Raw genomic sequence first — 17,626 nt, 5'->3', positions numbered from 1 at the left:
TTCAGATCTTGTCAAAAATGAAGCCAGATTCCACTGAATTGAAATTTCATTATACTTTATTGTTGCTTTTTAGATAAATAAAACATCTGAAAACATGTAAACTGGTAGGCATAGTATTTATAGAAAAACAAAAGTAAGATCACATACACATGGCTACATTAATTACATCAAGAACATTAGGCAAGACTATGCAACCACCATCAGAACATTATCCATAGTCCTTCCTTGCAGTATTTTATTTACATGTTCGTGGTACTGTTGTGCTTGAGAATAACACTACACAGTTACACACTGTCACACAACTCCCCCTTTCCTATGATAAATACATCTAGCATGGCTAAATGAGGCATGAGTGATAAGAGATCGTTTCAGTAAGTGCTCCTAACTACCTCCAATGGTTCCTACCCAAATATATTGTAGTAACAGTGGTCCAATTGTTTAACTTTTGGGAGTCAGGCCATATTTCCATTGTCAAAAAAGTGGATCGACATCTCTCGTCATCTAGTTCTATCTCATCTACCCATTTGGCTGTAAAACTTTCACACTTCTTACGTAAGAAAATACAAATGTTGACTTCTCTGTTTTATTACTTAGAAAATGGTGAACAATCTTTTCAATTGAATAATTACTAATAATACAAGATGAAAAATCAACTTCATTGAATTATGTCAAATTGGCCAATTGGACTGAAGCAGTAAATTACAAAAGGGGCCAATTTCGGGACTGCAATTCATTAACGTGAGAAAGTGTACTCTTGAAGTATTACACACACTCAAAACACACACACACTCAAAAAGGGCATGCACATAAACACAACCATACAAACAAACAGACCAAAATTGTAGCACAGACAAACATGCCAATATACTGCGAGGACATTTCCCACCATCACACACCCAAAGCCAAAATCTCTTAGTCCTGCTTGCTATATCTAAATGTAGCCCAAGTAAAATTACATTCTTAGAAGACAATAGAATAACTATTTTAATTTGTACGTGGATTAACATTGCCACTTTCATGACATTGCAGTCATTATGATCCAGCAGGCTATACGTGGCTAGCACTACTCTTGCACCCATGTGACTTCAGTGCTATTGAATTGTTACATATTACCCATTATCAAGCTTTATACTCTGACATCTGTCCACTTTTGAATCAAATTGAAATGCTCCATTTTCTTACTTCCTTGTGTTCTGATTGGCTCAGCAGGTGACGTCCTCTGGGTTGCTCCTCCCTGTGTGATGAGGTAGAATATTGGCAGAGTATGGAGGTGGTGCATGAGTATTGTCATGGAGAGACTGGGGTGAATAATGTGAAATGGATAGTTAGTGACAAAAAAAAGTGGGAGTATAACACAAGAAAAAGACAAGTTAAACCCAAACTCCTGAAAGACAACCAGTGAGAAAGCAGAGATTGAACAGACAACATACAGTCAGGCATATAAAAGTGTATCCTTCTGCAGATCTGCTTCATATATTAAATGCACAACATATTATAAAGCCCCCTTTTGAATCCAAGTGCCACATTACCCACTGGGAGCGGTGTAAAGTACAAAAGCAAAAATACTTTAAAGTACTACTTAAGTAGTTTTCTGAGGTATCGGTACTTTAAGTTACTATTATAATATTTGACAATTTTTATTTTACTTCACAACATTCCTAAAAAAATGAATGTACTTTTTACTCCATACATTTTCCCTGACACCCAAATGGGACAGGAAAATGGTCCAATTCACACACTTATCTAGAGAACAGCACTGGTTATCATAATGCCTCTTATCTGGACTCGCTAAACACAAATGCATTGTTTGTAAATCATGTCTGAGTGTAGGAGTGTGCCCGTGGCTATCCGTACATAAAAAAATACACAAAAATTGTGCCGTGTGGTTTGGAATCTTAATGACTTTTACTTTTGAAACTTAAGTATATTTTAGCAATTACATTTACTTTTGATACTTAAGTATATTTAAAACCAAATACCTTTAAACTTTTACTCAAGTATGACAATTTGGTACTTTTTCAACAACTGCCTACTGTGCAAACCACGAAATTTCAACATGGATTATGGGGTAATATTTGGTTGAGATGTTGATTCATGAGATTACATACTATATTCACCCACTCAAAAAGACAGACAGAAGTTTATTGAATTTCCCATGTGTCACTATGCTCTCAACCATCTAAAAGTCAAACCAAATTCCAATGGAAAAAACAATGTCTGAATGTTGTTTTAGTTGTCATCCAAATGTCTATCACTGCGCTTTCAACAATGTAAAAGCGAAATTCAAATGGGAATACAATGTCAGATATTTTGTTTATTTATACAACGGATTAATGTGTTATCACTTTGCTTCATCGAATAGCAGAACCAAATTACTTGGATTGTGGTTGAGATTACATTAAACGTACAATACCAGTCAAAAGTTTGGACACACCTACTTATTGAGGGTTTTTCTTAATTTTTACTATTTTCTACATTTTAGAATAATAGTGAAGACATCAAAACTATGAAATAACACATATGGAATCATGTAGTAACCAAAAAAGTGTTAAACAAATCAAAATATATTTATATTTGAGATTCTTCAAAGTAGCCACCCTTTGCCTTGATGACAGCTTTGCACACTCTTGCCATTCTCTCAACCAGCTTCATGAGATATTCACCTGGAATGCTTTTCAATTAACTTCTTTGGGACTGGGGGGCAGTATTGAGTAACTTGGATGAATAAGGTGCCCAGAGTAAACTGCCTGCTACTCAGGCCCAGTTGCTAATATATGCATATTATTAGTATAGAAGAAGAATAGAAGAATGGATAGAAGACACTCTGAAGTTTCTAAAACTGTTTGAATGATGTCTGTGAGTATAGCAGAACTCATTAGGCAGGCAAAATCCTGATAAAAAATCCAACCAGGAAGTGGGAAATCTGAGGTTTGTAGTTTTTCAAGTCATTGCCTATCAAATATACAGTGTCTATGTGGTCCTATTGCACGTCCTAAAGCTTCCACTAGATGTCACCAGTCTTTAGAACCTTGTTTGATGCTTCTACTGTGAAGGAGGGGGGAATGGGAGCTGAATGAGTCAGAGGTCTGCCAGAGTGGCATGAGCTGATCACGCGCGCTCACGGGAGAGGTAGCTGCGTTCCATCGCATTTCTACAGACAAAGGAATTCTCCGGTTGGAACATTATTGAAGATTTATGTTGAAAACATCATAAAGACACTTCGTTTGACATGTTTCTACGAACTGTAATATGACTTTTCGCCTGGACTTGCCCGCGCGTCGTGAGTTTGGATTGTGTACTAAACGCGCAAACAAAAAGGAGGTATTTGGACATAAATTATGGACTTTATCAAACAAATCAAACATTTATTGTAGAACTGGGATTCCTGGGAGTGCATTCTGATGAAGATCATCAAATGTAAGTGAATATTTATAATGCTATTTCTGACTTTGTTGACTCCACAACTATGGCAGATATATGTATGGCTTGTTTTGTTGTCTGAGCGCTGTACTCAGATTATTGCATGGTGTGCTTTTTCGGTAAATCTTTTTTGGAATCTGACACAGCGGTTGAATTAAGGAGAAGTGGATCTAAAATTCCATGCATAACACTTGTATCTTTTAGTAATGTTTATTATGAGTATTTCTGTAAATTGATGTGGATCTTTGCAAAATCACCAGATGTTTTGGAACTACTGAACGTAACGCGCCAATGCAAACTGAGATTTTTGGATATAAATATGAACTTTATCAAACAAATGTGTAACATGAAGTCCCATGAGTGTCATCTGATGAAGATCATCAAAGGTTAGTGATTAATTTTATCTCTATTTCTGCTTTTTGTGACTCCTCTCTTTGGCTGGAAAAATGGCTGTGTTTGTTGTACTTTCGTCGTAAAGCCTTTTTGAAATCAGACACTCTGGCTGGATTTACAACAAGTTTATTTTTAAAATGGTGTGAAATACTTGTATGTTTGAGGAATTTTAATTATGGGATTTCTGTTGTTTTGAATTTGGCGCCCTGCACTTTCACTGGCTGTTGTTGAGGTGGGACGCTACCGTCCCCAATATCCCAGAGGTTAACAGTTGTGCCTGGTTAAAAATGTATTTGTGGAATTTCTTTCCTTCTAAATGCTTTTGAGTTGTGTTGTGACATGGTAGGTGTGGTATACAGAAGATAGCCCTATTTGGTAAAAGACCAAGTCCACATTATGACAAGAAAAGCTCAAATAAGCAAAGAGGAATGACAGTCCATCATTACTTTAAGACATGGTCAGTCAATCCGGAAAATGTCCAAAACTTTGAAAGTTTCTTCAAGTGCAGTCGCAAAAACCATCAAGTGGTATGATGAAACTGGCTCTCATGAGGACCGCCACAGGAAAGGAAGACCCAGAGTTACCTCTGTTGCAGAGGATAATTTCATTAGAGTTAACTGCACCTCAGATTACAGCCCAAATAAATGCGTCACAGAGTTCAAGTAACAGACACATCTCAACATCAACTGTTCAGAGGAGACAGCATGAATCAGGCCTTCATGGCTGAATTGCTGCAAAGAAACCACTACTAAAGGACACCAATAATAATAAGAGACTGGCTTGTGCTAAGAAACCCGAGCAATGGACATTAGACCTGTGGAAATCTGTCCTGTGGTCTGATGAGTCCAAATTTGAGATTTTTGGGTCCAACCACTGTGTCTTTGTGAGACGCAGAGTAGGTGAACAGATGGTCTCTGCATGTGTGGTTCTCACTGTGAAGTATGGAGGTGTGATGGTGTGGGGGTGCTTTGCTGGTGACACTGTCTGTGATTTATTTAGAATTCAAGGCACACTTAACCAGCATGGCTACCACAGCATTCTGCAGTTATACGCCAACAGGTTTGCGCTTAGTGGGACTATCATTTGTTTTTCAACAGGACAATGACCCAAAAACACACCTTCAGGCTGTGTAATGGCTATTTGACCAAGAAGGAGAGTGATGAGTGCTACATCCGATGACTTGGTCTCCACAATCACCTGACCTCAACCCAATTGAGATGGTTTGGAATGAGTTGGACCGCAGAGTGAAAGAAAAGCAGCCAATATGGGAACTCCTTCAAGACTGTTGGAAAAGCATTCCGGGTGACTACCTCATGAAGCTGGTTGAGAGAATGCCAAGCTATCATCAAGGCAAAGGGTGGCTACTTTGAAGAATCTCAAATATAAAATATATTTAGATTTGTTTAGCACTTTTTTTGTTACTAAATTATTCCATATGTGTTATTTCATCATTTTGATGTCTTCACTATTATTCTACAATGTGGAAAATAGTGAAAGTAAAGACAAATCCTTGAATGAGTAGTTGTGTCCAAACTTTTGACTGGTACTGTACATGGTGCAAGTGATCAATGAGCCCAAATTTGAGCACAAAATTTGAGAGAAATAAGCTTTTTGTACATATGGACCATTTCTGGGATCTTTTATTTCTGCACATAAAACATTGGAACAACAATTTACATGTTGGTTTATATTTTTGTTCAGTGTAAATGCACTTTAAAGAAAGTTAGATTTGATTTAGTCCTATTCTTTAACTTAGATTTTAGGTTGAGATTGAGATTTGAATCCAACACATCAATCAGTAATTTGTAGACAAAATAGAATTAAAGACAGACTGAGTCAGTGGCACAGATGGAACTATCTAAGCAGAAGATAGAGAACATCTTCAAATGTTGATATTTGATTGCATTGTCAACCAAACACAATTCACATCACTAAATATCCTTCAATTTGAGATCAACCAGAGCTTGAAACTCTAGGCCTATTGTATTATCTATTTTTAGTTGCATTTTGGGTTGAATTGAAACAATAGATGTTGATAACTGAAATGTTTTAAAGGCCTAAATAGCATCATTGATGAACTATGAGTGATGAATTATGGTCACATTTAATTTCCTCTGTTAAACCTACCCTTTGGAATGACTTTGATATGAACAGTGAATCTACTTCATTTTTAATTGGGGATCTCTCAACAATCATTCTAACAATAGCACATTGGTAATATTGAGTGACATTATATCATAGCTAAGCAGGGCTGGGCTTGGTTAAAAACCTGGATGGGATACCAAAAGGTAGCTGTAGATGGATAAATTCTCCTGGTAGGAGGTGCTGCCCAGCCTGTAGTTTTCTTTTCTGATAGTGGAAATAACGCTGAAGATCTGATATTGTTTTAAAGGTACAAACTCAACATATTTTAAACAAGGTTTGTCTATGTTGAAATTTGGTTACCATGACAAATTACGTTGAAACAACATTGGTTCTAACAAGTTTGTGCCCAGTGGGTAAACACTTGCTACATTTAAGATTCAGATATTTCCAAAGATATAGATGAGAGAGAACTTGATGGAAATTGATGGGGTGAAGACATGTTTCTCAAGCAGATACACATCATCACAACCTCAATTGTTATTCATTGTAACTATCGTTGTTGCTCAGGAAAAATATCAACAGATGTTTTGGATATTGTTTTTGCTATTTGATCTTCAATGTGGTATTCCATTCTTCTGCTGCAAAGCCATTTACATTAGCCAACCAAATCAAAGGGATGCATGTGAACGATCATTGAATTGATTGTCTTTTATTCTGGTGTGTGTGAGGCAAAACTAGACATATCCCCCCACACACACATCCATGAAACTCACCAGGTACAGATGTAGGATCTTAATAATGCAGGCTATTTAAAACGTGTAGTAGATTTGAGGTTTTCAATTTACACTTTGAAATATCAGACTTGACAAAAAGGTCCATTAATTATAATCGCCATAATAATTCACATTTCCTGTGCTGCAGGATTATTTTTCTGCTGTAGCAAACGGGCTCAAATTAAGATCCTACATCTGCACGTTCATTTAGAACACATTTTATTTTACACAAAAAAACCTGGCTTCATGCACATGAAATCCTTCATTGAGATGTTTAGACATGAAGCAATATGGCTGCCTCTTTCTGAGAGCTGCAAATGTTTAGTGAAAGTTACTGACGTGACATTTCACATCGTCCAGGCTCAGAACAGCTCCCTGGTCGTTGTTGCTGTGCTTGTGTTTCTTCTCTGAGCATCGACAGAGCTTGTACTTTATCACCTGTGATGAAACACAGATGCACACGACAAAGGTCAGTGAAGCTGTCGATTTGAGACAATGGCTGGTAAGAGAAAAGGTGGACATTTCCGAGTGTGTTTGCCTCTTCGACAAGTTATTTGTAAAACGCATAAATGTTTAATTCTGCTTTTCCAAGAGAATACAATAATGAGTGAGACAGAAAGCATAATGGAAAAGTGTGGTTGTTTTCTGTCACTGAAGAATACTAGAGAGAATGAAAAGATGACCTCATAGATGTAGTCAAACAGCTCCAGAATAGTTAGGAGACTGGCTCCAATGAAAAGACCCATCTGACCACCAATATCACCTGGGAAGAACGGACAAGGACAAGATTATCAAAGATAATAAACTTTCCCAAAAGATACACATTTCCAACAAAGTATCCTTAAAAAGAAAATTAATAGTTTTTAAAAAATCAGTGAAATACCTAAAAGTCCTGCTACTTCATAGGCTTTCTTCTGTTCGATCGTCTCATAGTTTAGAGCCTCAAAGAAGATGTCCAGAACCAGGATATTATCACTGTTACAGAAAAATACCATATTCAACATCTAAACAGCAAACAGTTTACGTAATCTTCTGATAGAGAACATCTTTACTTAGTTGCACTAAATATGTGTATTGGAAATGGAACTAACAAGGGCCAAAGCCCCAATCAAATTTCTTTGCCATTACATTTCTTACTATGTACTCCATACTCGCTGTAAAGTTTTTATCTGGTGTTTGAAACATTAGACTCACGCTATGTACTGCTCTGACTTGTTGTATTTCTTGGCCAGATACTTGGCAGAGGCCTTGCTGGGGATCTTGACGAAGGACAGCTCCTTGCTGTATCTGGTCATGTTGCACGGCGTCTCACACACACAAAAATCATTGTCTTTCTCCACAAGGAAGTCTGGGGTCAAAGAGTAATACTGCAGCATTAACACTTCTTCTCTTTTTAGTCCATGTAAGTGATGTAGAAATGAAAATATAGTTGCTATGGTCTAAGAAACAGCAGTCTGGATCTATTGCTTACCAAGAGCTGGATCAGCACACTCTTTGTACAGCTCAGGGGTGCAGTATGGGGCATCTCCTGTATATAAAGAGTTGTTAATCAATTAAACTAAGTTGAACTTGAAAACTTAAATAGTCTAGGTAAACGGCAGACTAGGTAAACGGCTGGGTGGTAGAGTTCACTTACCAGGCATGTGCACCATGCGGCAGTTACAGTTCTCCACCAGGTAGCGCGTCTCACAGTCGATACGGCAGGCGGTGATGCTGTACGTTTCAAAGAATTCTGAGTCCATCCATGTCACCTTACAGTCCCCCCAGGGTGGGGGCAAATATATCAGCTGGAATAGACACACATGACAACTGTTACACATACAGTATGAGCTACAGTACAACTACAATTGAATAGGTGTACTACAACAGTTACACAGATTGTGCTTACAGTAGAATTTGTACATGTATTACTATTTTGTTTAAATAAAGTTGTGCAAATAAATATAATGTCCCGACCCGTTGTTCCTGGCAGGAGACAAAGGTCTGGAACCCAGGTGCTACTCCGAAGCCCAGCTGGTCGATGAAGGGTGGCTCCTCCTGATTGTGGATCTGAACTTTGATCCCAGCTTCAAATGAGGTCTCATCTGTGGAGAGGGGAACAGTGGCGGGGATCACTGCACCATCCATGCATATGGCTTATTTAACTAATGAACCCACTGGCTCCAGCAGACAGATAGAGTGGTCTGTTGGATAGAGCAACACACATGTGAGCTGTATTTAGTATTTTAGTATTTTATTAGGATCCATATTAGATGTTGCGAAGGCAGCCACTACTCTTCCTGGGGTCCAAATAGGAACAAAACAACACATCACAACAAAACAATAGTCTACATCAGGGATCATCAACTAGATTAAACTGTGGGCCAATTGATTCTGGAGCGGATGGTCGGGGGCCCGGAACATAATTGCAAATCATTTGTAGACTGCAAATTGATCACAAGAAGCCCAAACAGATATAATGCTTGACTAAAACATAATCATTTCAAACCTTGCTTATATTTGTATATGATCACGTGTCTCACTATTATGCGTGGGAATAATTGGGAACAGATTTCTTAAATTAAAATCCCTTGGAGCTGATTTCCTGTCTTTTATGTCCAACACTGAAATTTCCACACAAAAAAAACCGTTTTTTTTCTTTTGCTCAGATAACTTGGGGGGCCAAATAAAACCACTCCGTGTCAAATTAAAATACAGTTGGGGAACCCTGGTCTAAATCATTACAAATTTACGTTTTTATTTTTATTTTTTTACAATACTACAATATTCCAATGAGTGGGTGTGTGTAGTATGAGTGCCAGAGTGTGTGTGTGTGTTTGTGTGAGAGTGCGTGTGTGAATGTGCATGCGTGAGTGTGTGTCTCTTCACAGTCGTGAGGTGTTGTTTTATCTGTGTTTTAAATCTGATTTTACTGCTAGCTTGGGTTACCTAATGTGGAAAAGAGTTCCATGTAGTCTTTGCTTTATGTAGTACTGTGCGTCACAGGCCTTAGGGACTGTGAAGAGACCCCTGGCGGCATGTCTTGTGGGATATGTATGGGTTTCTGAGCTGTGAGTTAGGTGTTTGAACAGACATTTCAGTGCTTTCAACACGTCAATACCTCTCACAAAGACAAGTAGTGATGAAGTCAATCTCTCTACTTTGAGCCAGGAGAGATTGATGCGCATGTTCTTGATATTAGCCCTCCGTGTACATTTAAGGCCCAGTCTTTCTGTGCCAACTGTAATTTTCCTAAGTCCTTCTTTGCAGCACTTGACCATATAACTTGGCAGTAATCTAGGTGTGATTAAAACTAGGGCCTGTAGGACTTGTTTGTTTGACTGTGATGTCAAGAAAGCAGAGCAGCGCTTTATCATGGACAGACCTCTCCCCATCTTAGCAAACGTTGGATCAATATGTTTTGACCATGTCAGTGTACAATCCAGGGTTACACCAAGCAGTTTAGTCTCCACAACTTGCTAATTTTCCACATTATTCATTACAAGATTTAGATTAGGTTCAGGGTTTAGTGATTGATTTGTCTCAAATACAATGTTTTAAGGTTTTTACATATTTTGGACTAGCTTATTGCTAGCCACCCATTCTAAAACTGAATGCAGATCTTTGTTAAGGTTTGCAGTGATCTCACTTGCTGTGGTAGCTGACGTGTATAATGTTGAGTCATCAGTGTACATAGACACACAGGCTTTACTTAATGCTAGTGGTAGGTCATTAGTAAAAATAGAAATGGCCAAGGCAGCTGCTTTGAGGTATACCACACTCTACCTGGTTTACGTTAGAGAGGCTTCAATTAAAGAAAACCCTCTGTGTTGTGTTTGATAGGTAGCTCTCAATCCACGATATTGCAGAGGATGTAAAGCCATAACACATACGTTTTTCAGCAGCAGATTATGATCGCTGTGTAATGAACTAGACTTAAACACACACACACAAGCACCCACACTAACACACACACACACACTTTTGTCCTCACCTGTCTCTCCCCACACAGGGAGGTACTCATCTTGCTGAATGTCCAGCATGAGCTCCAGACCGTTCCCCATCCCTCCCTTGGTAGTTATGAGAGGGGTGCGGCCCTCGCCTCCTGCGTTGAACGTGTAACACTTCCCATAGCGAGTGAACACCTGAGGAGAAAGATGAGAAATATGAAAGGGATGAGATAGCAAGACGAGATGTCCTGGAACCGTCCCTCACAATAGCAGAGCCATATTCATCCAGATGCATGGCTCTGCTCAACAGTTTCTATAAATCCAGTTTTGTTCCTTACTGTAACTTGCCACTGGGGGTCAGTGTTAGTCTACATTAGACACCACAGTACCAGGAGTGATGAGGGTATTCCCCTGGGTTTGGGGTTACCTAATCATCTGATCTATGGATTTCACATAACTGGGCAGGGGTGCATCCATGGGTGGGCCTGGCAAGACATAGACCCACCAACTGGGGAGCCAGGCCCAGCCAATCAAAATTAGTTTTCCCCGACAAAACGGCTTTATTACAGACAGAAATACTCCTCAGCACCCCCCTCCCCCACCCACCCCTCAGTCGATTCCGCAGGTGAAGAAGCCGGATGTGGAGGTCCTGGGCTAGCATGGTTACATGTGGTCTGTGGTTTTGAGGCCGGTTGGACGCACTGCCAAATTCTCTAAAACAACCTTGAACACCAAATTCTCTGGCAACAGTACTGGCGAACATTCCTGCAGTCAGCATGCCAATTCCACGCTCCCTCAAAATTTGAGACATCTGTGACATTGTGTTGTGTGACAAAACTGCACATTTTAAAGTGGCCTTTTTATTGTCCCCAGCACAAGGTTCACCTGTGTAATGATCATGCTGTTTAATCAGCTTCTTCATATACCACACCTGTCAGGTGGATGGATTATCTTGGTAAAGGAGAAATGCTCACTAACAGGGATGTAAATACATTTTGAGAGAAATAAGTTTGGTGCATAATGGGACATTTCTGTGATTTTCTATTTCAGCTCATGAAACACGGGACCAACACTTTACATGTTGCGTTTACATTTTTGTTCAGTGTATAAACAACAGCATGGAACTATGCTCATGTCTACTGTAAGTCATAAGTCATTTGTATTTATGACACTGTCTGTATTAACTATAAAGTAACTTGTGCTGTGCCGAAGCTGGGAGCGGGCCATTGCTCAGCGTATGCAGCAACATGACACATCTGTGAATAGAGAGAGGGCTGACAAACACAATGATTGTTGACTGAGTTTGGACAGTGCTGTTAGACAGCTCAGCCTTGCCATCTATCATCACACACACACACCCGTTTGTTCTACTATCCTTGTGGGGACCAAACAATTGATTCCCATTCAAAATTCTATTTTCCCTAACCCCTAATCGTGAACCTAAACCAAACTCCTTACTCTAAACCTAATTGTAACTCTAATCCTCCCCACTTGTCAGATCTTTCCTTGTTATACTATCCTTGTGAAGAATTCTGGTTCACATGATAGTAAAACCACACACACACACACACACACATACTGGCTGACAATTACAGGATCAATGTTCAGCTTTCTCTGTCGTGAGGGACTGTTACACAGCTATAGGCTTGTAGAGTGACTGGGAATCACTGTGGGGTAAATTAATTACTGATGTTTTCAGACACACTGAATGGAGTATGTGAGTATTCTGGAGGATGTTTTTGTCATCATTGCCTAGTAGACAAGAAAATAGGTTTCTAATCTCAACCAATGTTAGAGTAAAAAGACTGTCCTACCTCACACTCTACTTCCATATTTTCTATGCCTTCTGTAACATGCTTCTACTCTGCTTCAACCCATCCACCCATCTCTTACTCACACATTTCCCTACTTCCTTTACACTCTCTTTATACATCACCAACACTACCCCACTCCTTCCTCCTTCATGCTACCTCCCTCCCTCCCTTCATCCATTCCGCTGAACTTTGACTGGCATCGTTATAGACTTGTCTACTCTGCAGAGTCTAATGGCATATGGGGAAGTTACTTAACCATATGTTAGTTCTATGTTAGCCTTTACATCTAACCTCAATGAGTGCATGTTCTTTCTGAACACATGAATGAATGACTGTGTAAGGTCAGAGTGCCAGATGCTCTTTATGAATAAATGAATCAATGAATGAGTGTGTGATGTCAGCTAGTGCCTGTTCCTTATGAATACATTAATGAATGAACATGTCTTTTCTGAAGTTTGGAATTTGATTTTTATGTATTACAATGTAATGCATGTTCCCGAAGGAATGATTGAATTTGTGTGTGGCGTGCAGTTTGTGTCTTTGTGCAAGTTGCTATCTAAGCCACATTACAGTTGGCCTACATGATCTGACAGTGACTCATAATACACGGTTGACTCTATAAGATGACAGGCTACACTGACAGTTGAACACCAAAAGAAGAAAAGTGAAGGAAAGTTCCAGTTCCTTTGTGAATATGTAAATGTTTTAGGCCAATAGTTTTCCTCTAGCGTTGTTGGGTTCATCTTTCCTTTTACATTCTGCTGCCTTTGTTGGCAATTCATTAAAATGACTACTTTACAGAGAAATCAATCCTCTTTACCCGCCCTAAAGATCTTAACGAGTTTGCAGTCTATAATCTTTGGAGTGCCCTGTAGTCAATCAGTGTCTATCATTCAAAGTGCGTTTCCCACCATAGAAAAGCACTTAGCACTCTCCTGTAGTTAATGATATACATCAATGTGCATTTCCTTCGTTACAGGCAATGCAGACTGTAGAACAAGTCCTAAATCACTAATCCACACTCTCCTGGCTGTGGGAGGAGACCTGATACACCCCAGCTGATAAAGGATGCCTCTGCAGGGGGAAATGAATCCATTAGCACTCTATTGTTTTATGAGGGAACGTTTCAGAGACTTAGAACAGTCTCTGTAAAGTGCAAACACTTGCTCAGCTATTATGCTGCTCTATTAAACAGCCGAAGCGCCGGCAAAGAGATTGCGATTTAAATGGTAGTAGCAGCCATGTGTCAGGCAGCAGTGACCGGTCGGCGGTCGGCAAGCATAATCTTTTTTCCAGAGAGTGCTAATGTTGTCATTTGCTTGTTGATGCAGCAGGCGTTCTAAGTAATCTGGAAAATCTGGAACAACTCCCAAGACAGCCAACTTTATAGATAAACGGACTTTGTTGAACTTTAGTTAAGATATAATGAAAACTTAAAAACACAGGCAACAGGCAGCAGAGTTAACAGATTGATGCATTGTTAATTGTGCTCATTAAAGGAGTATGCCAATTCAAATGCATTAATGCCGTAGTTCAGATCAGTCTTGCCAACCTGAGGCCTGTCTCTCCTGTTCTGGGTTCCATCTGTCTTTCCTGCCCAAACTGAAGGGCAAACCAAGAACAGTAAAACAGGGAGGCTCTCGACTGTTGAGTGCTGACTGACTTCTGTGAGGGAAAGAGATTGCAGCTCAAAGGCTCTTGTTGATGCAAATGTCAGAATACAGGCAGTACACTGTCCTGTTATCGACTGTGTGTGTTTGGACAACAGCTGCTGACTCACCAAACTAATGACAAGCTTTGGGTAATACTGAAGGTCTTCCCATGCAGGACATCAAATACCAAGGCTAGGGGATTTAATGAGTGTGTGTATGTGTGTGTGTGTGTGGGTTGTGTGTGTCTCAAGTGTGTGTGTGTCAAGCTGAGTGTGTTAATGATGGCTGAAAAGCATAGAGGCTCAATAGTTACTTGTCAAATGTTGTCACAAAAACAACAACTGTCGGGAACAAGTGAACTGAAGTGAACCACAGGCCTCCACAGGGAAGATGGCAATATAAAAGCCTGCCACACAGTAAGTGTTCCCCTTAATTTGTGTTCCAGCAGTAAAAAGAGAGATCCATAAACTGTCACCAGCAAGTCACACATCATCTTGATTCTACAAAATAAAATGAGGACATGGCGTAGAGCTAAAATGTTTTCCTCCAAATGAATACCTTTTTACAGTACAGCCTGCTTTTTAAAGTGGTGTATAAAGATGTCAACAACCTACTGTGTTTTTCATGTCAACATCATGAAACACCATACAGTACATTCAACTGTCTATAATTGTACAAAACCCTGTACAGAAATCATAGTAAAATAATATGTTTAGTTTAACACACGTCTGCTGTCACAGGTCACAGCTAGAGTAATATATCTGGTAATGAATGGATCATCCCATACCAGCCACTTCCAATGGCTTTCCCATCAGATAGTACCTTGAGCCAGACAGGCCTGCAAGAGTTGTCTAATGACCAGTTCATGGATAAAGGGACAGCAGGACCTCAGACATAATTGACAACAAAGGAGAAAGAGAATAAATAGAGCAGGAGCTGTTGACTTGTATTTTTCCACTTTAGATGATTTGCAGGGGAGATCCCGCACTACATGCCTTGATGTTCTGCAATTCAGTTAAATCCTCAAATTAATTTAGGCTGTCAGAATAACTTGACTCATTGCTACAATCATTAGCTTTGTGGTAGGCAGCGCCATTGTTTGCATTATATCCTTGTGATGGATCCTCTTTTCAGCTTTCCATCACAAACCCACATTCTTTCATTCGAAAGCCTGCCCACTAGGCAGATGTCTATTTCATTGAAGTGATGAGGAAACAACATTGATTCAACCAGTGTGTGGATGGGTTTTGAAAATTCTAATTCATCTCCCACACAATGAGTGTTTCTTTCCTTTAATTGCTCCTTTATTTCCTTCCTCCATCCCTCCCCTCTCCTCACCGTCTCCTCTGAGCTGTGATGTGATATTCCCAGTGGACTCCTTTCCATCTTCTCCCTCCTCCTGCTAAGTTTGATTAATATTTGAAAGGCAGACAGAGACGCTCTACTCCTCTCCACCACTCTCATCCCACTCCCAGACACTGCCACGACTCTCAGTATCTATCACCTTCAGAGGCGATAGCATCATAGCATGGGACGAGAGACATAAAGGCAGAGAGAGAGAGAGAGACAGGGAGAAGGGGGTGGGGAGAGGTGAGAGAGAGAGAGAGTTAAGGACGCATATTATATGAAGGAGGGGGAGTATTCTTCCACTTAAGACGTATAAATCCTGTTACTAGGAGGGAAAAAGACACCACTTTTGGTTGAGTTAACCTCAGAGGGCATTGCAGATATTGCAGAGAGTGAATTTGTGTCAAAGGTTCAGCCATTCTTTTTTAAATGTATCAAACTACTATACGTATTAGGATATGACCAAAATACAGTATATGCATGATGTTAGCTGGGGTCAGGATACTTTTTGCATCGACATACAGGTAACATCCAAAATAAAAGAAACACCAACATAAAGTGTGTTAATAGGGCGTTGGGCCACCTCGACCAGAACAACTTCAATGCACCTTGGCATAGATTCTACAACTGTCTGGAAGTCTATTGGAGGGATGTGACACCATTCTTCCATGAGAAATTCTATATTGTGGTGTTTTGTTGATGGTGGTGGAAAACGCTGTCTCAGGCACCATGCCAGAATCTCCCATAAATGTTCAATTGGGTTCTGGTGCCTGAGATGGCCATTGTATATGGTTTACATGCTCATCAAACCTTTGAGTGACCACTCGTGCCCTGTGGATGGGCGCATAGGCATGGTAACCAAAATAATGGCCTGCACAGCATTTGTATACATGACCCTAAGCATGTTGGGATGTTAATTGCTTAATTAACTCAGGAACCACACCTGCTTTCAATATACTTTATTTCCCTCATTTACTTGAGTGTTTCTATTATTTTAGCAGTTACATGTATATTGGTAGATGCATTATGTTTGTGATACATATTTGAAGAGTAATTGCAAGAATTGTTTAAAAAACAATGAACAATAGAGCAGTTAGATTGGCTATTCGTTGATAAATCAACTATAGTGTATTCACCCTCTAGTACTCAGGCAATAAAACAACACAGCATAAAGAGAAACGTAAAACTGCATGGGGGTCTCAACAACACAAGTCCAATAAAATGGTGAATAACACTGTTGGGTAGAATCTTCTGTACGGTATGTCTCTGGGAGAGACTATAACTGGCAACTTGAAGCCTACCTTGTCTTCTATGGTTGAAGAAAAACTGGCCAAAGTGCCATGACATGCTAAGTAAAAATACATCTTTCAACACTGGGAAAAAGCAGGTGAGAAAAAAAATGTAAAATAATCCCTGTTACCCCCACCCCCTGCTGGTTTATTCTTAGATGGAGTAGAAAATATCTCCATATTTAAACAAGAGCATACTAAAACCCTGTTAAAACGGGCTATTTTTCAGCCAATTGTATTAGTCCTCCCCTGGTGAATGTTGGGCATGTGGATTTCAACACTAGATAACAAATGTGTTTGGAATGCAGGAAAACTCTCTGTCAGACACATACAATTTTCTCTAAAATCTCCAAGGCAGAATTAAAGACATGATTCCCCCCAGAGTGAGCCCAAATGAGGCTTGAGTAAGGTGGAAAACAGTAAGGGGACTGAGCTATTCCCTGTCTGTCTGCCTTAGTTTATAAACTACAATTTTCCACCAATCTGTTGTATTTACAGTGAACAATGGTATTAACTTTAGATAGCAAGATACAAAATAGATTTGAACTGATAAAGATACATAGCATTCCATTTCTGTCTTATACTCTTTATTAGTGGATAAAATCGTATACGATATCATCAACTGTGAAGCAAAGCAGATACAGTTGAAGTCGGAAGTTTAGTCATTAAAGTCATTAGGTCATTAAAACTTGTTTTTCAACCACTCCACAAATTTCTTGTTAACAAACTATAGTTTTAGCAAGTCGGTTAGGACATCTACTTTGTGCATGACACAAGTAATTTTTCCAACAATTGTTCAGACAGATTATTTCACTTATAATTCACTGTATCACAATTCCAGTGGGTCAGAAGTTAACATACATAACATGCCTTTAAACAGCTTGGAAAATTCCAGAAAATTATGTCATTGCCTATCAGAAGCTT

At 39.4% G+C, this 17,626-nt stretch overlaps 1 protein-coding gene across 1 annotated transcript in view; it reads right to left on the bottom strand.

Moving 5' to 3' along the window:
- Positions 1–128: 128 nt before the first annotated feature.
- Positions 129–17,626, bottom strand: part of LOC139368760 (acid-sensing ion channel 1-like) — a 90,212-nt gene continuing 72,714 nt past the window's right edge. Inside the window, exons 3-11 of the mRNA XM_071108076.1 lie at positions 10,645–10,795; positions 8,628–8,755; positions 8,308–8,458; positions 8,143–8,199; positions 7,866–8,019; positions 7,555–7,646; positions 7,355–7,434; positions 7,011–7,109; positions 129–1,298 (exon numbers count right to left, since the gene is read on the bottom strand). Coding sequence (XP_070964177.1) covers positions 1,203–1,298; positions 7,011–7,109; positions 7,355–7,434; positions 7,555–7,646; positions 7,866–8,019; positions 8,143–8,199; positions 8,308–8,458; positions 8,628–8,755; positions 10,645–10,795 — 1,008 coding nt within the window. The 3' untranslated portion in view covers positions 129–1,202. The remainder of the gene's footprint in view (positions 1,299–7,010; positions 7,110–7,354; positions 7,435–7,554; positions 7,647–7,865; positions 8,020–8,142; positions 8,200–8,307; positions 8,459–8,627; positions 8,756–10,644; positions 10,796–17,626) is intronic.

Source organism: Oncorhynchus clarkii, chromosome 16 (genome assembly GCF_045791955.1).
Source record: "Oncorhynchus clarkii lewisi isolate Uvic-CL-2024 chromosome 16, UVic_Ocla_1.0, whole genome shotgun sequence".
Taxonomy (NCBI): Eukaryota; Metazoa; Chordata; class Actinopteri; order Salmoniformes; family Salmonidae; genus Oncorhynchus; species Oncorhynchus clarkii.
Note: the sequence above shows the minus strand (reverse complement) of the source record. Positions and strands in the feature narration are given on the sequence as shown.